This window comes from Argentina silus, assembly GCF_951799395.1.
Source record: "Argentina silus genome assembly, chromosome: 2".
Classification (NCBI taxonomy): Eukaryota; Metazoa; Chordata; class Actinopteri; order Argentiniformes; family Argentinidae; genus Argentina; species Argentina silus.
Genome location: NC_139656.1, coordinates 14984544 through 15011193, shown reverse-complemented (window position 1 = coordinate 15011193; position 26650 = coordinate 14984544). Strand labels below are relative to the sequence as shown.

General features: G+C 45.8%; 1 protein-coding gene across 1 annotated transcript in view; it reads left to right on the top strand.

Moving 5' to 3' along the window:
- The window catches only part of plekha7b (pleckstrin homology domain containing, family A member 7b), a gene marked incomplete at its 3' end in the record, with an annotated part of 70940 nt that extends 44290 nt beyond the window's left edge, over positions 1-26650 (top strand). The window contains exons 7-29 of the mRNA XM_083697315.1: positions 837-909; positions 1680-1780; positions 6917-7100; positions 9232-9682; positions 10019-10565; positions 12208-12291; positions 12793-12918; positions 14152-14205; positions 15072-15155; positions 16220-16288; positions 17345-17425; positions 17537-17686; positions 17982-18083; positions 18368-18479; positions 18882-19039; positions 19129-19320; positions 19409-19514; positions 19757-19848; positions 20259-20495; positions 23708-23917; positions 24231-24364; positions 24517-24662; positions 26502-26650. Coding sequence (XP_083553441.1) covers positions 837-909; positions 1680-1780; positions 6917-7100; positions 9232-9682; positions 10019-10565; positions 12208-12291; positions 12793-12918; positions 14152-14205; positions 15072-15155; positions 16220-16288; positions 17345-17425; positions 17537-17686; positions 17982-18083; positions 18368-18479; positions 18882-19039; positions 19129-19320; positions 19409-19514; positions 19757-19848; positions 20259-20495; positions 23708-23917; positions 24231-24364; positions 24517-24662; positions 26502-26650 — 3642 coding nt within the window. The remainder of the gene's footprint in view (positions 1-836; positions 910-1679; positions 1781-6916; positions 7101-9231; positions 9683-10018; positions 10566-12207; positions 12292-12792; positions 12919-14151; positions 14206-15071; positions 15156-16219; positions 16289-17344; positions 17426-17536; positions 17687-17981; positions 18084-18367; positions 18480-18881; positions 19040-19128; positions 19321-19408; positions 19515-19756; positions 19849-20258; positions 20496-23707; positions 23918-24230; positions 24365-24516; positions 24663-26501) is intronic.

Genomic DNA, 26650 nt, shown 5'->3' with positions numbered 1-26650 from the left:
TGGCTAACAGTTGTGGGCTCTCCATGCTAATATGCTAACTATGCCTCAGAAAACACATCCAAATCTCAGCTAAACATGACATCATGTCACGTTGTCCCATGTCATTTACAGTGGCCTCCCACATTCTGAATAATTCAGGTTAACCTTTATCCTGGAGCCACTCTCTAAAAGGCCAGTTATGAGATTCAGGTATAGTTAATCAACGTGTGCTACACGCCACTATGACCTTGTGGACTCTTGGCTGAGTCAACACAGAGATGACAGTCATCATTCTTCATCAGGAACACCCTCTGTGGCTCTCCATCGGCTTAGACTCCCTAGTGGAAGGGCCCTGGCCTGAGCCATGTCTCTGAGTGTCCCAATGGTATTAGAGAACGATACACAGTGTGATCATCTTCTGTTGACTGATGCCCCCCCGGCACCCCTGGCATGCGGGCATAACACCCCTGGGACAGGCCTGGGGGGGTGAGAGTGAAGACCCTGCCACGGGTCATCAACCTCGAAATGTGCAATGAGTGCTTAGAAATGCAAGGGCTGGAGCAATCACTATTACCCACTAATGAAACCTTCCATAACGGAAACATGATTATGCAGAGTTAAACATGAATAGAGCTCTATGGCAGGAAATTACAACTGTTGAACAGGGAACACGCTCATGGAATTAAATTACTGCTGTTCTAATGATGTGCATGAAACCCGTTTTTTGTGTTTTCCTTCAATTGTAAACGGGTGCAATATTTCCCCAGCTGTCGTTTTTCATTGAAATGTGAATTAAAGCATGATTTTGTTGCTGAGAGAGCTTAAAATAAAATACATTTGTGTGTTTCCACCTCTAGGACAGCTCGGGAATGCGTCTGTGGAAGCGCAAGTGGTTTGTGTTGTCAGACTACTGCTTGTTTTATTACAAAGGTGAGTGGGGAAGGCACACTGCGCTGGGAGGTTTGATTTAGAGCAATTAGAATGGTCACGGGGTGCATTGATTCGGTGATGAAATCACAGAGCCCGTCTCTTAATACGAACATCTCTGCCTCTTAGTGGTTCTGAACCTCTCAATCAGGAAGATGCTGTAATGTTGTAATTACTAGACAATGTCATGCTACACGGCTATTCTCTCTCTTTCTCTTTCTCTCCCCCTTCTCTCTTTCTTCTCTCCCCCCCCCCCCCAATAACAGGCAATATAAATAGTGGTCTATCATTTCTATCACATATTCTATCTTCCTCCTTTTATAATGCTGATTGTGTCATATTATGGGCTGTAATGTCATGTTGCTGCTGCAGTGGTATCTCTTAATACCTCAGCTCCATTCATCACAGTGAACACTAGATAAGCCACCTGCCACCACATGGGGAGTGTCTCCTTGAATCATCCTTGAATTATGCCCCAACAATTACGTTACACTCCCTACAGTATGGCCTCTGCAGCAAGTAAATCTGCATCAATGAAGCAGTTATGTCTGGCTAATTATGAATGTACTGTATGAGGTCATAAAGATGAACAATGCAGTTGGCAGCAGGGTGTGTGGTAATTGTGAGTGTTGTGTGATAATGATGTGTGTGTGTGTGTGTGTGTGTGTGTGTGTGTGTGTGACTGGTGGTTTGTGAGTGTTATGTGGGGTTGTGTTGTGTGTGTGATGATGATGATGATGATGATGTTGGTGGTGTGTGTTCCCCCCTCATAGACAGCCGAGAAGAGACAGTCCTTGGCAGCATCCCTCTGCCCAGTTATGTCATCGCCCCTGTAGAGCCTGATGACCACATCAGCCGCAAGTATGCCTTCAAGGTAAGACTGGGGACAGGGGTTGTACACAATCAAAATGTCAAATACTTTCCTTTCTTTGCTGTCCCTTTAGGTGCCATTTTCTTTGTAATAAACCGTGTTGATTGGCTGTCTGTAGGTGCAATGTCTCTGTGGAGTCTCTCTCACTTCCCCACCATCTCCTTCTCTCTCTCTCTCTCTCTCTCTCTCTCTCTCTCTCTCTCTCTCTCTGTCTCTCTGTCTGTCTGTCTGTGAGCAAGGGACACTAAGTGAGAACAGTCTGATCTCTCTGATTGGTGTCAGCCCAGTGGTCTCATATTAACTCACAACGTCTGGAACACTTCTCTCCTTCAATGCACACAGTCATCCAAAAATGCATACCAGATAGTAGGAATGTGTGCTAGTGTGTGTGATAGCTATAGCCATTTTGATGTACACTATTTGATCAGACAATTCTTTATGTAATCTGTGTACAGAATATCTTTTGAGATTAAACCAAGTGACCCTGACTGTATAAAGTAGGGCTAGATGTCTTTGTCCTGTCAGGGGAACAAGCGACAGCAGGCAGATTGATGCTGTGCACTCATCCTACTGACTGAATTGTTGTCAAAGTAGTCGTATCAGATAACCTGAACACGCTATCTTGACATGAACATTATTCTCAACATGACTGCTGCCTCCACAGAATCTGTTTTATTGTGCTACACGAGAATCCAATGGAAATTGAGTCGAATCAATATATTTAATTTTTGTGTGCTTTACATCCATAGTACAGTCTTGCTCCTGTGTTTGTAGGGCACTGTGGGCACTTCATGCAGACCCATTTACTGTATTCATCACAACTATTAGAGGTGGGAAGTGCCACTTCATACCTACCTCTCATCTGCTACAAGCCATTTTACCTCCATCAAACATTTGTCCAAAGTAATGAACAACGTCACAGCGATGTCTTTGTGGGCTATACTATATGATTCACTATCATAATATTCTAATGTAGCTCAGAGGGAATTTATCTCATGTGGATGTAAATCCACTCAAGTAGATACCCTGATCTGATGCTTTGTAGCTGTCCTAGAAATGGTGTGTAGTGCGCGTGTGTGCGTGCGTGTGCGTGCGTGTGTGCGTGTGTGCGTGTGTGGTTGGTTGGTTACTCTCCTTCTATGGCATTTGACCCGCCTCTCCCCTGTCTGTCATCAGGACACTGTCATCACCAGTAGAATTGTGGGATAGCTTCCGTCCCCAACACTAGACTCCTCCCTCCTCCTTTTCCTCACACTTCTCCTCTTTCACAGGGCATACCTGGGAACAGCAGTGTCTATCTCCTCAGAGTGTGGGGGGTATAAACCTGAACCACTCTGGTATCAGATGGAATTCCCTGTGCTGTTTGATTCTATTTGGTACTATTATTATTTCTATCACAGACCTGCTGTAGGAGACTATTAATAATGACTGAAGCACATTAGTAGACTCTCTTTTTTCACTTTTCAATCAGTTGGGTCTGACAGAAAGCAGGAATGGGTATTTCCTCGTGGTCAAAGCCAGAGTGTTTACAAATCCATCTCCTTCTCAGTGAGTCAGAGGACTCTTTATGGAGAACAATATGGTGTGAATGTTTCATGCACTAGCTCCAGGGCATTCAATTGCAGTCTTTTCATTTCCTTTGTGCTTGGACGTCCCCCCTCCCCCTATTTCTCCTGTATTTCCAAACTCACATTACATAAAATGGAATTTGTATGACGATTGTGCTGCAAGGCATATTAATTATACATCGAACCTTTTTTCTACTGTCTTTTCTCCCTTGCCCAGGGAGTATATATCACAGTTAGGTAGGAGGTTCTTGCACTCAATACTGCTCTGCTAACTATCCAGCTTGTGTTTAAGAGGTGTGTGTTCCCCTCAGGTCTCTCTCTCTGGGTGTTCACACATTACAGACCAGGATATATTATTCAGGCAGACCTAAGTGGTTTGTCAAAGTTCAATTACGGTTAACTAGCAGAACAAAACACTTAAACTGCCTGTTGGATGTTTGTTAATGCCAGTCTGGCATTGTTGGCCCACTGTGGGACGTAAGCTGTTTGCTGTTCTGATTGGAGAAACATTTTTTGTGGAGTATATACAGACGTCTGCTATCCAGGTTTAGTGTTAATGCAGTGGTCAGTCATTAGAGCTGACATAGTCAAATATCAGATCTTAGCAACTTAGCAAATAATGAATCGGACACTATTATAATATTTTCTTTTCTCCCCCCAGCCTTATGAGAGTACAGCTAGTAGTATGGCCCTGCTCTGGCAGCCTATGCCCAGCTACCTCTCCCTCAGCCCTCCACCCTCACCTGAGTGTTCCGTTGTGGTGTATTGCTGTAGTGTTGTACAATATTTTCTAGTGTGGTTCTGTATTTTAGCCCGCTTGCTGCTTTTAAATGCTTTCATTTTTTTTTATGCTGCTAAATGTTAACCTAATACTTTTTTTAGAGTCAACTCTTTAGGGTTTTAGAGTTTCTGCCGCTACCTACAGTACCACACAGCCAGGGTCCTCTCTGTTCTCTCTGAACCAGCCAATGACCTTCCTGTTTTGTTTGTTCATCTGACTGTGTCTCTCTCGTTCCTACTGTATTGGCCTCCCGTTGTGACCCGGTGTGTGTACTGGTGGAGCGAGCGCTGTTCCCCCCCGGACCGCCGTCCAGAAACACACTGGCCCTCTCTTGCATGAATAGGTATTTGATTTCACCTCAGACTCATCAGTGGATCACTTATCTCATTCTGTGCTCATCGTGTCTCATATGCCAAACCAGTGGAAGGATGCACATTTTAATGTGCATTGACGTCAACCTGCATGACTTTTCTGCATCACATCACGGATGGACAATGCCAGTGCTTCTATGCCCAGTATTAATTGAAACTGCTTTTATGAAATATTTGCATTTGTATACAATATTTTAATCAACTCTTGGTCCTCTGTTATAAGCCCATCTGTACAGTAGGTCCCAGTCTTGGTCAAATGGAAGGAACTTTTAAACTGATATTAATGGAAACAGTGAAGCGCCCATCAGTCAAAGAGTGAACCAGTTGTCGTGGTGAGGGTATAGATTCTGGTAGCACTGGTATTTGCCCCGCCCCTCTCCATGCCATGTCAGTCATCAGGACCCTGTCATCGCCATGAGAACCGTGAGATAGCAGGGTCCCACGCTGCACCAGCCTCCTTCTCCCATCCATCCCTTTTTCACACTCTTCTCCAGTTTCAAAGGCTTTCTATGGACTCATCATAATCATATCACTGTCTTCAACATATGTGAACATCTAGGTTTGATTTATTCAGACTGTTTATCACTTTTTCTGAAATTTTTTCTGACATTTACCAGCAACATACTACTGTATGTGAGTGCCACTGAATAGGCCAGTTGCAGAATATGTTCTGTTTTGCACATTTGTGTTTCTATTAGATCTAATGGAATTGTTTTAATTAGTGGAATGACTCCTCAAACCTGTCTGTCTGTCTGTCTGTCTGTCTGTCTGTCTGTCTGTATGTGACCTACTACAATTCTCTTCCCCTAAAACATTCAGGTTCTTAAAACTCAATAGGATCTCTGAGAAATCACACAGGGTTAATCACCAAATGCAAGCTTAAGAACCAGGCTCCCCTAATGTTGTCAGGAGGGGCCTTTAAATAGAGCCATCAAGGCCTACATGCTAAATAGAGTGGAGGGCAGGCTAATTAGCACTGGTACCTCCATTTACACTCATGTTGATTTCACACTCATTTGACATGCTTCCAGATAGTGTGCTGTGTTATGGAGTAAATGTGGGAAATGAGTTGTACTCGTAGGAGAAATTCCTATGTTTGTTAATAGGTACAGTAGAGTATTGAGCCAGTTTACATATGGATAGACGTGTGTGCGCGTGTGTGCGTGTGTGTGTGTGTGTGTGCGTGTGCGTGTGTGCGTGTGTGTGTGTGTGTGTGTGTGTGTGTGTGTGTGTTGAGCCACTGCCAGTACCGTTGGTGTGGACACAGTGCATATGGACCCTGTGTCCTGGGTCTGGGTGTACTGTTGCGTGCTCTGTGCCTGTCCATTCAGCAGTTTCCTCTGGGGGTTTCAGTTGAGATCATCAGGCTCTAGCCACGCTGCTGGATGAAACAGGACGCTGCAGTCAAAACAAGCTTTGTTAACACCACCGGCAAGTAACATCGCTTCAGTTAATCACACTGCGCAAACTGCAATACAATTGCAAAACATGACATGCTTCCCCTACAGTAGTCTGTGGATGGATGCACTTGTACTGTACACGAAATCAAGGTTAACAGTGTTGTTTGTAAATCAAGAATGGATTGCTGTTTGTAAATCAAGGATGGACTCAGAGAGTGTGCAGAGTCAGGACAGGACAAAGAACTTGAAGATGGAAAGATATGGTTGCTGGGCTGTGTAATGGTGTTGGTTGAAACTGGGAGTTACTGTACAAACTGGAACCAGCTGGGTAAAAGACTGGGCAGTATAGCTGTCTGGTCTGGGACTGTGTAAAAGTGCTGAGCTGGGTTGTAATTGGCCAGTTGTCAGTGGTCAGTGTCAGTGGTGCCCCCTACCATGGTGCGATGGGGGTAGGATTAGCCCTGTGGTCACAGGGGGGGGAAAGAGATTTAGGGGACAGAGATTTAGGGGACAGACAGGAGGTGGAGCACATTAAACTGTAGCAACTCCTCTAAACCTCTACAGCTAAAATAACCAGGGTAAGGGGCGTGATATATGCGTGTGTGTGTGTGTGTTTATTTGTGTGTGTGTGTGTGAGTGTGTGTCTGTGTGTGTTAGCTCAGTTGGGTACAATAAAGAACTTGTACAGTAACATTTAGCTCTTGTGAACATCGTCTCTCCATGCTAAGAATCTGCAGTGCACTATTGATATTTTCAGTGTGAAGATATGCAAATAGGAAAAGTGACTGCTTGAGTCTAACTTTTAAACCTAAACTACTTAATGTGTGGCCAGAACAGCTATAGCACAGACCAAAGACTTTCTGTTTTGGTGCCTTTAAATGCTATCATATGGTCCGCTATATCAAAGCATGGTTGTGTTTCCTTCAATCAGTGAAGAGACGTTTGGCTAATGGTACCTTCCCTAACCTTAACCTTCCTCTCCTCTGTCGTTTTGACGCGTCTCTCCTCTCTCTCCACAGGCCAGCCACACGGGGATGCGCTCCTACATTTACAATAAGAACTCTGTGATTGGCTCACAGGCAGAGCACTGTGGGATGAGGACATACTTCTTCAGTGCGGACACGCAGGAGGACATGAATGGCTGGATCAGAGCCATGAACCAGGCTGCACTCATGCAGAGTCATGGCATGAAGAGGTCAGTCAGTCCCTCCCAGTGCTCCCCAGTTGGCCCGAGTTGTTCCCAGAAGACCCTATGCTATCTCCAGTAGTCCTCAGTCATCACCAGTAGTCACCATACCTCCCAGTTCAAAAAGGGACCCCCCAGTATCTCTCCCAGTAGATCAGTCCAAACTCCTCTCTCCCCGTCTCCAGTGCCTCCCAAGGCCCCCTCTCAGTGCCAAAACAAGAGCATGTAACCATGTGTTTACATGTGTCTGTGAAGATACAGTATTTTCGAGTAGGCCCTCTTTTAACCTAACATCTCTAAGTGCCTAATTGTGTCATTTGGCCTGGTTTGGCTTTGTTTGGTCTGATTTTGGCTTGTGAGCATCCACAACAGGTCCAACACTGCTCTAACTGAGGCCTGTGCTGGGGGAGTGTTGTGGGGGAGAGTGAGGGTTGCAGCTGGTTGCTCTTTGGAGGAGTGCTGCTCCATATCCTGCTGCCAGCTGAGCATGACAGGCCAGGGCACAGGTTGTGTGCCAGCCTTATTTGTTTTAACCATTGGATGAACGCTCTTGTAAGCATTGTGCCCAATTAAAGGAGTGTTGAAATAATAGGGCCTTTCTGCATAGTGTGTATATGATTGTTATAATATGGAGACAGACAGGATAAGCAACTGTAGACTTCAGATATGACCTAGGTATTCAGGTTTTGGTGTCAGGTGTGTGTGTGTGTGTGTGTGTGTGTGTGTGTGTGTGTGTGTGTGTGTGTGTGTGTGTGTACAGTATCTGATCTGGACTGACCTGATCTGATGTTTTGTGTAACAATGCCACCTAGAGGCCATAGCAGCACAGTGCTGCTTAAAAACAAGGCTAGTGTCCTTGTCCTACTATTGTGGCTGCAAGGAAAACTATTTCTCATGAACACATTCTCATCAATTCATGGTGTTGTTTCACCTTATATTGCTATCACGTGTGACATGAATGACTGAAAACAATGACTGACTCAGTAAAGCCAGGTGAAGAATGCTGCCTGTTTGGGATGTTAGCATGATCTAAGAGCTCACCTAAACAGACTAAGACACAGAAAACTGGGATTCCTGCTTGAAGATGTTAAAACTTTACTTCTCTGAACTTTTTCCAAAGATAGAGCACCTCTCTTGTTAATAGGCCGATATTTAATCAGACAAATGGTGTGATTTAAGGCGTCTTAGTACAGGGCTGAGAATCAGAGATATCTCTGATGAATTCCTTTCCTATGGAGGTCTCATAAATCTTACTGTGGGGAATGATCAGTCCCATCCTCAGAGCTATTAGGCAGAGTCATGGATGGAGAGAGGCTACCCCAAGCTATTTGTTTGAAGACAAAATGGCTGTCATTTCCGTTCACAAGGGAGACCCAGTGTGCCTTGTCTGCAAAGAGCTCCACTCAGGTACTCTCCTGTCTTTTTAAACATTTTTTTTCAACGTGTGGGTGTGAAATATACATATTGAAACTCTCCCATCCCTCTTCTGATGAACTCTGCGATGAGTCAGGCCATTTGGAATGCCTTCATTATTACTCAAGTGGTGAATTGCTTTCAGAGTCACTTCAGGTTAATTACAGTATCCACAGTGGCTTGTTATCCAGAGCTTAATGCTTTCTAATCCCCCTGTTGGTAGAATACAGCGGCATTTCATCATCATATTACCTTCCATGGGGAAGGAGAATGGACAGGATGAATTGTTGATGTAGAATTTGAGTATTTAACACTAGGCTTCGGGTAACTAAGTCCATCTTTAACTGTGACGTTAGCTCTGTCACTCTGCACTTTGAGCTGAGAAAGGATGAAGTGATGTCTATATCCATGGTGTTCTATAGGATGAAGTGATGTCTCTATCCATGGTGTTCTATAGGATGAAGTGATGTCTCTATCCATGGTGTTCTATAGGATGAAGTGATGTCTATATCCATGGTGTTCTATAGGATGAAGTGATGTCTCTATCCATGGTGTTCTATAGGATGAAGTGATGTCTATATCCATGGTGTTCTATAGGATGAAGTGATGTCTATATCCATGGTGTTCTATAGGATGATTAGGACTGTTGTCTTTAGCTGAGACTACAGCGAGGTACCTCTACTGTTGTTAGGAACTCTTAAGGACCTCCCCCTCTCTCTCTCACTTCACACAGAGAGGCAGAGAGACTCGACAAGTCCATGCAACAGGCAGTCCCACAGACCAATCACGTCATCAACGTCAGCAAGAGCTCCTCCCAGTCAGAGAGCGTTCACCGGCCTGAGAGGGAGGAGCCTGCGCTGGAGGAGATCCTATTGGCCCCGGGGGAGGAGGAAAGGTACATACTGGTGGAAGCTCCAGGGAAGCCCAGCCCTCCTCCAGTCACAGAGGTAGAGGTGGACAGTCTCTCTCCAGACCCATCTGGCCCCTCACACACCCTGGCCTTCCACAGGAACGGCCAGGCAGCTCACCACGGGGCCCACGCCGCCCTGCCCCCGGACCAGAATGGCAATGTGGTGTACAAGAGGGGCTTTGTCCCGCGCACAGACACAGAGAAGCAGGTGCAGAGGAAGACGGCTCTGGCTCAGGTGGAGCACTGGGTCAAAGTTCAGAAGGGAGATCCCAAGAGGTCAGTCAGATCAGCTAGGCTATCCTTCTTACCTGCATATTAAATAACATAACACTTGATCATAACCATAACCCTATCCATGTGCTTCAGTGATGCATCTTGTAAAATATACACCAAACTCCCTAGCAAACATCTCCCTCTAGTGGCAAATGTGAATTTCTCAGCAGTGAACTGCTGATTGAACAGTTTGTTTGTATAACGTGTTTTACCGGAATGGCTGTACTGAACTGTACATTTACTGCAGTTTGTATTATATTCACATATTGTTATATGCCTGATGAAGCAAGTCTAGTGTCCAGTGAGTGAAAAGGTTCTATATATCTCTCCTGTCCTCAGCCATTCATCTGCTGAGTACACCCTCCCTCTACCACGACGGACCCCTCCCCCGCAGACCAAGGCCAGTGTAGTGGAGGCCTACCAGTCGTTGCCAAAGACCCCACGCCTCCCATCCGGCGGTGGCAGCTCTCCTCCGGCAGCCCGCAACTTGCCCAGTGACTACAAATATGCCCATGATCGCCTCAGCCACTTCCGCATGTCGACGGACGAGCGCATGGCCACCAAGGAGGGCATGGTGTGGCAGCTGTACGAGTGGCAGCAGCGCCAGCAGTTTCGCCACGGCAGTCCCACCGCGCCCATCTATACCGGGCCAGACTTCCTGGACACAGCCTCCTTCAGGGTCACCATGGAGATGCCCCGCTCCATCTCTGTGCCCCCGTCGCCATGTGACGCCCCCCTGCCACCGGCCTCCACCTTCAAACCCCTGTCCCCCCGCAGGCCTCACACCCCCTTAGACAGGGTGACGGTCAGGCCGCTGGACGAGGTGGCACCTGGGGAGTCCACAGGCTCTAGCTCCCCCAGAAGAGTGTGCGCTCAGATCTCCAAGGTAGGACACTGACTGGGCCTCACAGAGTTAAAACTGAATGGCAGCAGTAAGCATGGGATTTTGACACAATGTTTCACATGTAATGGATTTGCCACTCATCTAGATTCAAAGGATTAAAAAAGATTATATTATGTGTTAACCATTAGAAGGGCCCTTCATGGGAAGATGATCATGAGAAATAGCCCTGCTGTCCTTTCCCGTCCTGCACACACTTTGATGGCAGTGTGGAGCTCAGAAGGATTCACACAGTCCACACCCATGCCTGCTCCACAGGTGGCTCTGTGTGTGTGAGACTGTGTGTGTGTGTGTGTGTGTGTGTGAGACTGTGTGTGAGACTGTGTGTGTGTGAGCCTGCCCATCCCCCCTTCCCCACAACGCCATACTCCGACACACACCACACCAGCAGCCTGTTTGTGTGTGTGTGTGACCCCCTGTGCAGGGGAGCGTCCTGCCATCCGCACCCTGCGCTGTCTCCCTGCCACACCCCCCACATGTGAAGATCCCTTTTTTACGACCCAGCACCACACTGCCCTCCATGCATCTCTCCCATCAACCCACTGTCCTCACACAAGTAAACAAAGTGTCAGTGCTTCAACGTTACTTCATCACTCACCCGGAGCGTCAAGTCACTAATTACGAGTCTCAAATAGAACACCACTCACCCAGAACACTGATAAACATTTAAAGAGGAAGAGATATTTTGAATGAGGGGAGCCACAGTGTGTGTGAGATCGTCCAAGAAAGCAATGGTTTATGGATACTAAATTTAGTCGTCGGATGAAATTTGTTTTTGGTGGATCCAGCATCTTTTACGGCTGGGGTTCTCATTTAGGCTTGAGTGTGTGTTTCTGTGTTATGTTCTGTATACCTCGATGGAATATCATTAGTGTGTGTGCGTGTGCATGTGCATGTGCGTGTGCGTGTGTATGTGCGTGTGTGTGTGTGTGTGCATGTGCGCGTGTGTGCGTGTGTGTGTGTGTGTGTGTGAGTGTTATTAGCGGCTAATCCAAATTGCCCCGGGCTGCTCAGCACCCTATAAACATCCCTACTCTATATCAAACATCAGCAACGGTCTCTTTCTTCTGATCTCACATTTAAATAAAAAACCTATTATACAGCAAAAAACATAGTGGCATGGGAATCTCAGAGGGGATGGTTCACAGTGCTTCTCTTGCTGGTAGCAAACAAATGTTATTTTAAGAAGGCAGGTTCGGGATAATTTATGTGTAGTTAATTAAATCTCTTGTTGTTTGTGTCCTTTTAAGGCTCTGTGATGGGCCTAGCCTCACAATTCTGTGTGTTAAGCAAAAACGTCAAGTCTTCCATCCCAAGCCCCCGTAGCAACGTAAACTGCGGGGCACACCTTCTTTCAAATAGATGAGGAGAGATTAACTTAATAAATGGATAGAAAAAATAATCTGCTGTGTGCACAAATTTGTTTGCAAACTTATAGGCAATGCCTGAACTTGATGGGTATTCAGAATGTCCCATAGCAGGGATGTATTTAAAGGTAACAATCTGAACAACATTGCAGATACAGCCCCTTTCATCCTTGTAAATGCTCATGTGTGATTTGACATTCTGTTTGATTCATGAAATGGGACATGGAATAACATGTTGATGTATTTTATTTTTTCCACAGACTGCTCAGATAGAGAGAAGGTCAATGCCAGCCATGGGCTACATCACACACACTGTCAGCGCACCCAGCTTGCATGGGAAAACGGTAAGCTCTTTGCCATTTTATTAGATTTTATCATACATCAACTTTGAACTATTTTCTGCTTTATACTGGTAATATGAAGTCTTGATGCAAAACAACCTGGCGTGTAAAAAACACACCAAGCAGAAGGTGACGTTGATTTGTGACATCTCAATTAAAAAGGTTGGTGGATTCAGTGCTATTCCGTATCTTGTATTGGTGGGTGGAGTTCAGGGGAGGTGGAGGTAGAAATCAGAGGACTGGCTCATTGTAATGCATGGAATAGAATGAAACACGTGTCCCCATGTCATTCCATGCAATTACAATGAGCCCGTCCTCTGATTTCTACTTCCACCAGCCTCCCCTGGTGGAGCTATGGAGACACTGTGGTAGGCAGGCTCCTCTGCCACACACCTCTCTCCTGGGCCGTACGGCTGGCCCCTCACTGCTGCCACCGTGGCGGCCACAGGCTGAAGTGTTCTCTCTATCTCTCTGCTGTGCCCCTCCCCTGGCCCCTCCACCCAGCCGGAGGAGCTGACCTTGCTGCTCATACAGCTCAGGAGGCACCAGGCCAAGATGGCCGACGTGCAAGGCCACACGCTGGCTCATCTGCAGCACCAGCACAATGGGCTCCCGGGCCTCAGCCTGCAGGTCAGGTCCCCCCTCATAGACCCAGGCCATTGCATCCCCCCCCCCTCACAGACCCAGGCCATTGCATCCCCCCCCCCGCCCTGGCCGAACCCCCAGAACCCCTTCTCCCCACCCCCAGTATGTGCCTCTGCCTGTCTCCACCCGGACCTTATCATTATCATTGTGTGGTCTGTTTGTTGTGTCTTGTCATAGTGGTTTTGGTGCTACCGTACTTCGAAAGCATGGACTGCACAGTACAGTATTTGTCCCAGCTTGGACTGCAGCTGTTACTATACCCCAGCCTGTCTGTGTTTGAATGGTTGGCCTCTCACTCATCTGCAGAGCCTATAGAGCCTTGTTTTTATATCATTTTATTTGTACATCATTTTTACAAAAACATGATTTGCTCTGAGGCTTCATTTCAAGCATGTTGCGAGTTGAATATGCACGGTGCCTGTATTTTTCACCAATATATCCTTATATCATGTTGCTTGAAATCTTTGCAAACTTGGATTACCACAATGAGAAATGTATTATGGATATTCTGTATTACATTTCTCGTCTGCTATTGGATTATTTCTATTGGATGTCCTGACCAGTGTGTATCTGAGAGGTCAGTGTTATGAATCTGAACTGAACCTCAGTCGACAGGCTCAGAAGTGTCTCTTCTATAGAGGAGCCAGTCCAAACACAGTGCAGTGCTCTACTCTCACACCTGCAGACTAGAAGGAAGCTGCAAAGTGCTCAGTGACAACCCCACTCAGGGGCGTTACACACTACTCGGCCGACCCAAACCGTACTGTGCTGGCTCGGATAGTGTTAAGGCAACTATGGTGTATGCACAGTACCGCTCGGTTCGGTTCGGCTCGGCTCTGTAGTGTGATAAGGGTATTAGTCTCGAGCATCAATCAGGCCATGTTCTATTCATGCTCATGTACATTTGAATTTACCCATACTCGAAAATATCTGCTGGTGTGTTTCATAATACAAGGGCTATGCTGCCCTATTCTTATCTAAACTCTTCTACCGGAATGAATTTAGTCAATTCTGATAACCAAATCAATCTCCCTGATTTACTGTCATATTTTACCACACTAATAGTAATCGACCATGTTGACGCAGTATATCTACAATGAGAACGAAGTAGATTTAGAGTTCTGCCTTAACAAAGCCTGAGGAGTCTTCTAGTCTCCCAGCATCCTTTGCAGCTTCTTCCAGTCTTGTGATTTGTCTCTCCACTCCTCCTCACTAAAGGCTGATGATACTTACATGCAACTGAAGAAGGACCTGGAGTATCTAGATTTAAAGGTGGGCCTCAAGAGAGCTAATATCACTTCTTCCTTCTCTTCCTCCTCTTCCTCACCTTCCTCACTGTTTCCAGCTCTCTTTCCTTCTACTATTTCCAGTGTCTGTCTGTCTGTCCACCTCACACACCTCCCTCTGCTTTCTTAATTACACCCCCTCCTCAGGGGTGTCTACTGTCTGTCCATGTTGGAAACTAAAGTAGAATTGATGTGTATTAACCACTGTTGTTGTTGTTGTTGTTGTTGTTGTTGTTTTAATCCGCCTAATGGGGACAAGAATATTACACTGCTTTCACCTGGGTGTCCTAACTGTCAGTTCAACAGAGCAAACTACTTGAATGACAATATGATCTTATACATGAAATTCAACAATTTTGGCTATGCTATTGATTACTTGAGATATTGTATTCTATATTGAGGCATGGTTAGCTGTCTTAACGACTGGACAATAGGAACGTATATTGGGAATTGTACATACTCACCCTGACAAGGCGGGGCCAAAATATCATACCAACACTGATGGGAACTGAGGTTAAGACCGGCACATTACTACTTGTCATGTGAACTCCACTTCCCATCAGGACATGCTGCTGAGAGAAGCCTACAGTATGTTGCTGCTATGCTGCATCATATAGCTTAGTCTAAATGCTAGCTTCAGCAGAATTAACTTGTGCCTTATGTTTCCACATTATGCTCTCGCGATAATCGATTATCTATCCATTCACATCAGTACAAGGCATTTGATCTTGCTGTGATTTGTATGTATAACACCACAAACCTTAACTAACATCCTGTTTCTCGGAGTGGGGGTTATCCATGTGTACAGTACCTCCTCTCTATAACACCTCTCTATTCCCTGTTTTAAAACAGATCAAAAGTATTGACCCGTTGATCCTTATGGTACACAGTCATGTGTTAGAAACGTCCACTCCAGGTTTATGGTCCAGTTGGAATGTAAGGATGGTGTGCATACAAAGTCAGACCATTCCACTGCTTCTCCTAACAATAGAATGTCATGCATTCCTGGCCAGCCCATGTTTGCTGTAAAGCGAGGAGCAATGTACTGTCCTGTAGTGTGGTGTGGTGCATACCTGTAGCCTGGCTTGGGTACCCTTGGTGATGCTGTGTCAGTATGTTGTGGTGGGGACTCTGCCTCTGAGTGAGAGGGAGCTGCTGTGCATGCTGTTCAGCCCTGGGTTGCAGTTTCACAGCCTCCCCCCTTCCCCCCTTTTTGTTTTGCTTGTAAGCACTAAACTAACCCTTTAAGTAATGTCAGTACTATTGGCCTATGTAATGTGTGCTTTGATTATTTATTATTATTATTATTATTATTATTATCTCCACATTCATGTCTTTATGCACTTTACAATAGAGCAACACAATCATTAGCTCTGTTTAGGCATTTAATCCATTGAAGTCTACAATCCAAAGGCACAGGTGCTGCAGTAGGCCTATCTATATCCTTACTAAATGGGCCAGTTCACTGTTAGTGAAATATGATTTCTTTAGCCATGCTTGATTTATCCCTGTAACAGAAAGTATCTGAGGTAGGTGCCATATTGCCTAGAGTTCCTCCCTCATGGTTCATATGGAGGACACAGTCGTTGAGGACACTGATACTCTGCCAGGAAAGAGCAGCTTTGTGGTCCTCTGTCATTCAGGCCTCTCCCAAACACACAGATGCTGCTGCCTGTCCATAAATATCTTTGCACAGCTTTCCAAGCAGTTGTGTTGCATTGGCTTGTCCGTATACTGCTATCAATGTTTTTTTGTAATCCTTTTTGCATAGCTTTTCTTCTGCGTTGTGGCTACTGTAACACCCACAGCTCATGAAGTAATTTTTTTTTTTTTTTAAAAGGTCTCATGCTGTTGCTTGATAATTGCTGTAATGTTGTTTGTTCAATGTTACTGTATCTATTGAATGATGGGTTCTCCTCTGGGCTGTTTGAAGTTTGTTTTGCAACTATTAGTGGTAAAAAAAAACAAATGAGGTTGTTTGTGCCTGTGGGGCATTTCAGGTTACTGGACGCGAAACGCTAAAAGACAGAACAGCAAGACCTGTCAAAATAGCAGAGAGCGATGTTGATGTAAGTATAGCATTCCCCACCCTCCATCTCCTCAGCCTACAGAAACACTGTCTTGATAAACACCCAGTTTATCCATCTCTTTTCTTTTCTTCAAGTTCTTTCACTTTTCCCACTTCTTACAAACCATTACAGAGACACAGCTGAGGCTTTGAGAGCTGTATATTCTGTAGTTGTGGTAAACAGACTGTGGAGGGAAGGGAGGGAGCAGACCTAAGCTGCTACAACACTGTGGGGACATCCACACTGTACTGCACTGCCAAGGCCTCAGAGTATATCCACCAGGCCTTTTAGATTTCCAGCCCTCAATTGAAAGGGAAAAATACATGGGAGTTTTTAGATGTTGAGCTTTTACATTTTTCGGTTTGATTTGTGTGATCGTGCTTTTGGAAGTGCTTTGTTTTGGGTAGAATCGAGGTAAATAAGATGGATGTCCTGGCCTTTCATCATTAGCATTGTTCCAGTTTAACAATTTATAAGAATGTTGTTGGTGAAATTTGAACTGAACAATGAATATTTAATGCAATTAAAACAACAATATACAGCAGTGAAATAAAAACAGCTTAATTATTAATTGAACAGAATGATAAATAGAACGAACGGAGAATAAACACTCACTGTGTGAGAAAGACTGTCAACTAGGCAGTCTTATGTTGTTTTCATAAATGCATAACCCATTTCTGGGAAAAACAAATCTGTCACTCTCAATAACGTACTGTTCCCCTGAAAAGTGAATTTGAAAATATGGATTTTTGATTATGATTACTTATAATGGGCATTACCATTCTCCCAGACCAGAATGTAGAAAGCTTTCTTTGATTTCAAACACAGAGCAGATGAATACAACTCCTCTGGGATTTTCAAAGAGATGGGTCTTATTGACATATTTACAGACAGTGAGGACTACAGTAGACTATCAATTGATGTCGGAGGGTTGTGGTGTGTGAATGGTGTTTAGCAACAGAGACTGAGGAGGGAGGAGAGGGCCTCTGTTCTCTCCACAGAAGCAAGCAGTCTCACCACGTCCCTGTGCTGCTTACTGATCTGTTCCCTCTGCAGGTCAAACTAAGTCGACTGTGTGAACAAGACAAGATCCTGCAGGAGCTGGAGACCATGATACGCACCCTGAAGGAAGACAAGGTAGTGTGTGTGTGTGTGTGTGTGGTGTGTGTGTGTGTGTGTGTGTGCGTGCATGTGTGCTTGCGCCCCTCTGGTTGTGCTGATGTCCTTGTCCTCATGTCCCCTGGTCAGGACAAGCTGGAGTCGGTATTGGATGTGTCCCACCAGCAGATGGAGCAGTACCAGGACCAGCCGGCCCACGCAGAGAAGATCGCTTACCAGCAGAGACTCCTGCAGGAGGACGTGGTGCACATCAGGGCTGAGATCTCTCAGGTGTCAACGGTAAGTCCTTCCATACCTCACACAGCCTGTTTCATTGATCTAGATCATTCGCTGGCCATATGTCAACTGAAGACCAGGACAGATCTGCCTGATCTGGGCTGAGTCTCCTCAGAGCTTCAAAGCAATATGATCATCAAGTCAATGGATGATGGATCTTAAGATCTTTCAAAGATCTTAGTTCTGCAATGCTACCATTCACATAGATCTCTACTGACTGAGGAACAGACCAGACCGTATGTGTGTCTAGGGATGCCTTTAGACATGGTCTGATGTGAGTCTGTGTTGTGTAATGCAGGAGATGGAGAACGCCTGGAACGAGTATAGCCAGCTGGAGAAAGACGTAGACTGGCTGAGATCTGCACTGCAGGGTCAGATGAACCGCAGTGGTCTCTCTCAGGTCAGGACCAACAACCACACCACTTCAAACACATGCTTACACACGGTCAGCCTCCTTTAAGGATGGGTGTGTGTGGGAATGAGGGCTTCACCCTGGCAGGAGTCTGAGAATTAGACATGGTGCCACTAGCTATACTGAAAGACTGCTGGACAGTGCTGTTTTATAGTGCGACAGTAAGGCCTGAGAGGCAGAATGTTGTCTTACTCGCTCTCTGTGTTGTGCGTGTGTTTGTGTGTGTGTGCATGTGCGTGTGCGTGTGCGCGTGCGTGTGTGTGTGTGAGCAGCAGGAGAAAGCCCAGATCAGGAGGGAGCTGTGGAGGATAGAGGATGTGATCGCAGGCCTCAGCTCCAGCAAAGCCAACTACAAAGTCACCATCTCCTCTGTGACCAACCCAGGTGAGAGGAGTGCTGTTCCTACTCCTACCCACACACACTGGAGCTCAGCAAGAGGTAGAGAGGGACATCAATGCTACTAATGTGCTTTTATTTTCACAGGGGACAATTTACAATGGATTAATTGATTTCTCTGTACAGTATGGGGATTTATTTGTACTGTACAGTATGTTGTGTGTGTTGTCTCATTACTATATGGCCATGTTCCAGCTTTACATGAGCTTTCGGACATGCCCTATGTCTTGTACGCACGTGTGTGCGTGCGTGCATGCGTGTGTTTTTGGGGGGTTTTAAGTGTGCGTCTGTGTGCGTCTGTGTGCGTCTGTGTGTGTGTGTGTGTGTGTGTGTGTGTGTGTGTGAAGGGTCTGTGTTTTTAACTTTACATGTTCATGTTTGTGTCTCCAGAGAGAAAACTTGTGCCTTCCGTGTCAGCATCGTCAGTGCCTTCTCTGTCTGCCAGTCCATCTATGGGAGAGATGAGGCTCCCCCAGCACAGCCCCAGCCCCCAATTCAGCCCCACCACCCCCACCCTGCAGTCCCTCCCTAAGTCTGGGGTAAAATGGGTGAGTGACTGCCACTTGAATCTATAACCAGTGTGACCCAGGATTGTTGAATGAGATCGTAAAGTCCTGGTTTCTTGTTGTCTATGCAGGCAGAGGAGGATGCCCCTCCCAGACCTCCCCTACCTCAGCTGTACAGTCCAGACGACCACCCCCCGGCTGTGCCCCCCCTGCCCAAGGAGACCACCGTCATCAGACACACGTCTGTGCGTGGCCTCAAACGACAGTCTGACGAGCGCAAACGTGACAGGGAAGTCGGCCAATACACAAACGGAGACAACAAGGTGTGTGTGTGTGTGGGGGGGGTGCGTCCATGTGTGTGCATGCGTTGTATGTGTTATGCTAAGCCCTGGTTTCTCTGGGTGTGTCTAGGTTGAGTTGCGGACCTTCCTGAGTGAGCCTGAGCTCCTGGGAGTGGGTCACATGGGCATTGGGGCGCTGGGGCATGATGGTGGCTACCAGACCTTGCCCAGCAGAGGTAAGTGGCCGTAATAACTCAAAGTACAACAGAAACAGAAAGAAATAAGAGATATGATGCTCACAAGTGGAATGACGTATCATTTGTTTCCGGGACCGACACATTCACTGATCTTGTACCTCAAAGTAAACAGCTTGTTTTGGTAGCATACACAAGCAGCAAACATGTTGTTTGAAAGAGAGCGCTTTGGCTCTGGTGCCAAGTCAAGACCCGTGTTTTCATGTTTGCTGGCTTTCTCTCAGGACCGACTGGCTCCTCGTCGAGGTTATACCAGTCCACAAACATCTCCTCCTACGTTACCCTCAGAAGAGGAGCCTCTGCCCCCGGCTTGAGGGTAAGACTCTGAACTACTAGCCAGAAGAGAGATTCAAGTTAGTGGATATACTGTAGTGGGTGCTGCTGTGGTTTACTAGTGTAGAGCTGACAGGAGACTTCATGAGATGCTGCACATAGTACTAATGCTGAGTATATATAAAAAAGTGGTATTTCAGAACTTCAGGGAGGTGCTAGACAGTCTGTGCCCTGCCAATGAAGTACTGCTTTAATGTCACTCTTTTGACACTGGAATCTATTAGAACAATTGAGAGGTGGTGGCATTATACTTTCTCCATTTAGTCCTCTCTAACCCACTTATTAGCTTCTCTGGGCTTCTCTCATCCTCATTTTCTCCCTCCTGCTCTCTTTCTCTCTCTGTCTTATCTCCTCCTCCTTTGCCACTTTTCTCTCCCCCCCTTCTCCTCTCAGGAGAGACCAAAGAGTGCCTTGGAGCGTCTGTACTCTGGGGAGCCTCTGCAGCAGCAGCTGAGGGGGAGGATGAGCGCCGAGGAGCAGCTGGAGAGGATGAAGAGGCACCAGAAGGCCCTGGTCCGCCAACGCAAGAGGACCCTGAGTCAGGGCGAGCGGCAGGCCTCTTCGTACCGAGCCTCTTACTCCTCGTCCTCCTCTGCCTCCACGCGGCCCCTCTCTGCAGACCTGGGCTCAGTACGTTAGCGAAAAAGACGCACCGTCACTGCGTGACGACAAGCGACCATGCATGCAGATCTAACCATGCATGCAGATCTAACCATGCATGCAGTCACTAATATTGTCCATCTACTTTGAGTTGTTATGAGCACAGTGTGGAATTTCTAGGGCCTTCACTAGCTGGTGCTACAGGTAAGTGGGTACTGCTACAGTGTACCTGAAGAGAGACGGCTGTGGTGGTGAGACAGACACCAGAGGTGCTAGACATGGTTTGGTGGTGTGAAATGCAGGTGGAATTACACCTGTTCTTGCCTTGTGAAAGACATTGAATATGCAGAAGTGAAAGGACAGACTATGTGGGTTTCAGCCCTCTAGATTACAGATATGTCCTTACCCTATCATTGTGTTGCTATGTTGAAACGGTTGAAAGGTTGAACAGTATTTACAACGTGTGTTTTTCGCCTACAGTCCGTCTGTAAGGGAAAAGAAATCCACTGCAGTGTTTGCCTTTTGTGACCTCACTACCACAACTCTAATCCGTAACATGTGAAATGGGCCAACTTTATTTGCGCCTCGCCTTGTTGTTGTGAGATATTTATCCAAGATGAATTATTAGTCATGCCATGATTCTGCTTGAGTAAATCAGAGCTTTGTGGTGCTTTGATGGTGATTGATTTGTTACTCTGAACCATCCCCCTACTGAGGTGTGAACACCCATAACCATCCTATATGTTTACAGCAGGACCCTCTTTACCCTCTCCCTACAGTGTGTTCAGCTTTTCACCTCTTCCCCTATTCTCTCTCCCCTCTTCTCTCTCTCCATTCCCTACTCTCCTCTTCTCTCTCTCCACTCCCTTCTCTCCTCTTCTCTCTCTCCACTCCCTTCTCTCCTCTTCTCTCTCCATTCCCTACTCTCCTCTTCTCTCTCTCCACTCCCTTCTCTCCTCTTCTCTCTCTCCACTCCCTACTCTCCTCTTCTCTCTCTCCACTCCCTTCTCTCCTCTTCTCTCTCTCCACTCCCTTCTCTCCTCTTTTCTCTCTCCACTCCCTACTCTCCTCTTCTCTCTCCACTCCCTTCTCTCCTCTTTTCTCTCTCCACTCCCTACTCTCCTCTTCTCTCTCTCCACTCCCTTCTCTCCTCTTTTCTCTCTCTACTCCCTTCTCTCCTCTTCTCTCTCTCCACTCCCTTCTCTCCTCTTCTCTCTCTCCACTCCCTACTCTCCTCTTCTCTCTCTCCACTCCCTTCTCTCCTCTTCTCTCTCTCCACTCCCTTCTCTCCTCTTCTCTCTCTCCAACCCCTCTCCACCTATCCACCCTCTCACGCCCCTCTCTGAACTCTGTGTACTTTCAGCATTTCTGTAACGTTACCTAGACTCTGGCTGTACTGTATGTGTAGCAGCTAACAGTCATCTGCCATGCTGTCCCGCTCTGACCTAACTAATGACACAAGCTCTCAGGCTACATGGCAGTGTCTCTGTTCCCTCCCTGGTCTTCCTAGTGCCCCCCTAGTGCAGCCCACTGCTAGGGTACTAATGCCATCCATCTCCTACTACCTGACCTTAAATCTCTCTAACCAGGTGTCGTTGTGCTGCTCAGACAAACATATGCAATCCAGCAATCCTTTTTTACACTAAACATTATTTATTTCAATTGACGTCTAAAACATCATACTCTCTAATAATCATTATGAGTGTGTGGACAGTGTATGTACAGTACTAGTGAATTATTGTTCAAACTTATGACAATGATTTTTCGGATTATCTTTATGATCTGCTGACTCATCGTTCATGAGCATAGATTGCCTCATCTTTTGATACAATAAAACAACTTATTCTCTGCTTTTTGCTAGAAATGATCATTCAAACATAGGATATGCCATTCAGTTTTAGCTGCTAAACCTTTGTATATGCTGACAAGGAGTTACCATAGTCATGTGTATCGTTGTGATTGTGGTGACTTATAAGTCCTTATCACCACTTTTAACTCCTTGAGAATTGAAGCAGTGTATAATATGACATGCATCCTTGTGCCAATAATGATACAAACCATTTCCAGTCAGATCAGAACTAAAGCGATTTACAAGCACTACTGTATGGTAGGTCATAATTTGTTTATCTGCTAGTACAGTATCAGCTGCTAGCCTCCCTGCTCTCCCCCACATATTTAATGTTGAGGTTTGAAAAGAACAAATAAACAAAAACATTTGCTAATAAATACATGCTTGCCATGTTGTTTTTTCTCTATTGCATCTCTATTATATATATATATATATATATATATATATATATATATATATATATATATATATATATATATATATATATATATATACAGTACCAGTCAAAAGTTTGGACACCCCTTGCCAAGAGTGTGCAAAGCTGTCATCAAAGCAAAAGGTGGCTACTTTGAAGAATCTAAAATATAAACCATATTCTGGTTTGTTTAACACTTTTTTGTTTACTACATAATTCCATACGTGTTCCTTCATAGTTTTAATTCCTTCAATATTAATCTACAATGTAGACAATAATAAAAATAAAGAAAAGTCATTGAATGAGAAGTTGTGTCCAAACTTTTGACTGGTACACATACATATATACATACATATATATATGTTATTCCTGCAGTGGGCATTTAGTATTTTGTCCAGTCAGCACAATGATGCCTGGGACCAAGCATGGACATGTGAATGAATGTAGATGGATCCCTCTTCCCATCCTCTCCCTAATCACTGAACTAGTGGAGTGATGATGCATGTTGTGGTCTGAGAGCTTGGGACTTACATGTACATGCACCATATATACCCCTCATCAACATTCCTCGACATGATAGGAAGAAGACTGTTGCGTTTGTCATACTCATGTTGATGCTGTACATTGCATGCGTGTGTGTTTGCGTATTTATTTTGGATTGATGAATGAGGACAAAAAAATACATATCTTTTGACACTATAAAATTAATTTCTGTGCTACTATGAAAACTGAAAATAGTGGATTTGTGCACATTAGTGTGGAAAGTAGAAGAAGACCACATTTGGAAGTAGTGTTGCTGACTTATGGTTGTGTGTTTATATACCCTTCTAGTAGAGTTGAGAGCAGGAGTTGGACTGTGTTCGGTGTGTGTGTGTGTGCGTGTGCGTGTGTGTGTGCGTGCGTGCATGTGTGTGTGCGTGTGCGTGTGTGTGTGTGTCCTTGAGAAGGTAACTGTTGTGTGTCTGTCTGTCTCTCCAGTGGAGGCGAGAGCAGGAGTTTGACTTGCAGCTGCTGGAGCGGGCAGTGCAAGGGGAGGAGTCGCGGGGGGTGGTCCAGGGGGCAGAGGGTCTGGCCGAGCACAGGGAGAGGCCCCGTTCCCAGTCCGACGAGTGGCTGACCCTCCGCTCTACACCCACACGTGAAGTAGACCTGGAGCCCCTAGACTACGACTTGGACCTCAGCCGAGAGGTACACGGCACCACCCGCCCCCCACCCCACCACCCCACACCCCACACCCCACACTCCCCACCCCGAACTCACTACAAAGTTTCACATTAAGGTTAATTACACTCTATACAGCCTGACACATAACCTGTCTCCTCTATCACTACAGCCTAAAGCTTCACCGTAACATTTTCAGCCAGCAGTAAAGTGTTGATACAGTGTAAGAGCTTACATTTGAACTTAAGTGGAGATATTCTGACAGCTTCTGTGGTGTGTTATAGACGTGACTTACTGTATGGTGAAACTTATCTCTGTGTGTGTGTGTGTGTGTGTGTAGCTGTCCAAACCTCAGAAGGTGTGTATCCCCGAGCGCTATGTGGACTCAGAGCCTGAGGAACCCCTCAGCCCTCAGGAAGTAGAGGCCCGCCATCGGAATATGGAGCGTATCAAGAGCATCCTGGCCAAGTCCAGGTAAACCATCAAATCTAGATTTAATAGGCTAACACAGAGCATCAGTAAAACATCAAGAGGCCATAAGATGCTGTATAGTGTGTAAATGTGTATCTTTGTAACTGTGTGCGTGGGTGCGTATATGTGTATTTGTGTACACTCTTGTGTGTCAGTGTTCAGAACATAGCACCCCCAGTGGCGGTGGATAAGCCGGTAGAGCTGGTAGACCTGGACTCAGCTCTGCAAGAGCAAGAGAGGATCATCACCATGTCCTACGCCCTGGCATCTGAGGCCTCCCTCAAGAGCAAACAGGTGGCAGGTAATCCATACGCACCAACCTCTAAACAAACAAACACACACACACACACTCACTCTCTCTCTCTCTCTCTCTCTCTCTCTCTCTGCAGCAGGGTGAGAGATATTGACACACACACACACCCACACCCACACACACACACACACACACACACACACACAGATAAGTTTCACCATACAGTAAGTCACGTCTATAACCAGACACACCACAGAAGCTGTCGGAATATCTCCACTTACTCCCAAACACACACACACACACACACACACACACACACACACACACACACACACACACACACAAATGTATGCCAAGGGCTAGGGAAAACACATCACTGCAGAGAATAAAAGAAAATGATTGGTCATTCACTTTTTGAAGCTTTAAGTGGCTCATCATTGAAATGATATACACAACAACTTTTCAGCCCTTGCAGACTAAAACTGACATTCTGGAAAAGGAGGTGGTACACATACAGTATAATACTAAAATATGCTGCATAAGTGGTCATCCATCCCCTCTCACAAACCAACTCTTTAATCTCTTCCCTGAACTTTACTGACCCCGCTATAAGAACTACTGTCAATCAGTTGTCTCTCCATATAACCATGTAAACGTGTGATTGAGTACTTAGACATTGCTTTGAGGTTCATACACAGATTTTGAAGACACTGATGGCACTCCTCTCTGTAGATGTTCACCATCGCCTGGGCCAAATGCTCTCTCCGAAATCATTATCTTAAAAGTATATGTCTGACTGAATATCGGTCAAATTCTCCTTGCCTCACATTGACATCCTCTGGATAGCTGCAGATGGGATAAAGAGAGAGAAGCTCAACTTCAAGAGTAGTAGATGTGATGATGGAGAAGAAGAGAGGGAAGAAAAAGGTGCAGAGCTGAACGTTCATCTCCTAATAACTGAACATTATTCCTTATTAGTGGGAATCTGATGAGCAAAGACAGGGCTAATTATGATCCGTGTCAACTCTTTCAGTCAGGGGAGGAATCTCTTGATGAGGCTATTTTGTGTGCTGATCAATGACCCAGTTTAACTATGCTTAGGCTCTTTCTCTCTCTCTCTCTCTCTCTCTCTCTCTCTCTCCCCTCCTGCATCCCGTATCTGCTGCTCTTTGAACATGGTTCTGAACCCCTCATAAAAGAGAGCCAGTTCACTTTTCATCTTGACTCTGCATCAGGCAGGCAGTCAGGCAGGCAGGTTCACTCTTCTAGCAGCAGCAGCCCTTCAGAGGACTCTCTCTGAGTACCCACTCTCTCTCTCTCTTTCTCTCTCTCTCACTCCCCCTCTCTATCGTTCTGTCTCTCTTCTCTGTCACACAGACTTACACTCATGCTGTCAGACTGTGATGGGAGCTTAATATGCACTCTAGGGCAGAGTCAACAATTATAAGAATATTTCCTGCATAGAGAAATGTCAGGGAATATCACATACGGCATACAAACCAAATAAATCAAAAAAATGTTTCGCTTTTATGTAAAAGTAAGGTATGTCGACTTTAAAAATCTACTTTATTTCAGAGGATTATATGATACTTTTATAACGACAACATTAAAGAACTCTGACACCTGATTGTATTTGTGTGCACAAGATCACTGGTTGTTGGTGAAATACAGTCTACAGTAGAGGTAAACAAAGTGGGATATGTGGTATGTTTGTTGAAGATGGTGGGAGTTGCCCTGCCCACCTGACCTAGCCCCAGCCCCAGCCCCTGTCCCTCCCAACCTGGGCAAGGATGGGTCAGAACGCTGTCCCTAAGTGGCTGTGTAGTCCACCTCCTGTGACTAATGTCATTTTCTCCTTCTCCCTCTCCCTCTTCTTCTCTTCTGTAGTGCCACTTCCGGCTAACATCCCCACCCTCCCTCCTCCTCCACCTCCTCCTCCTCCTCCGCTTCCTCCTCCTCCTCCTCTTCCTCTTCCTCCTGTCTCTCAGGCACCTCCCCCTCCTCTAAGCAACGGATTTCACTACACATTTGTCTAA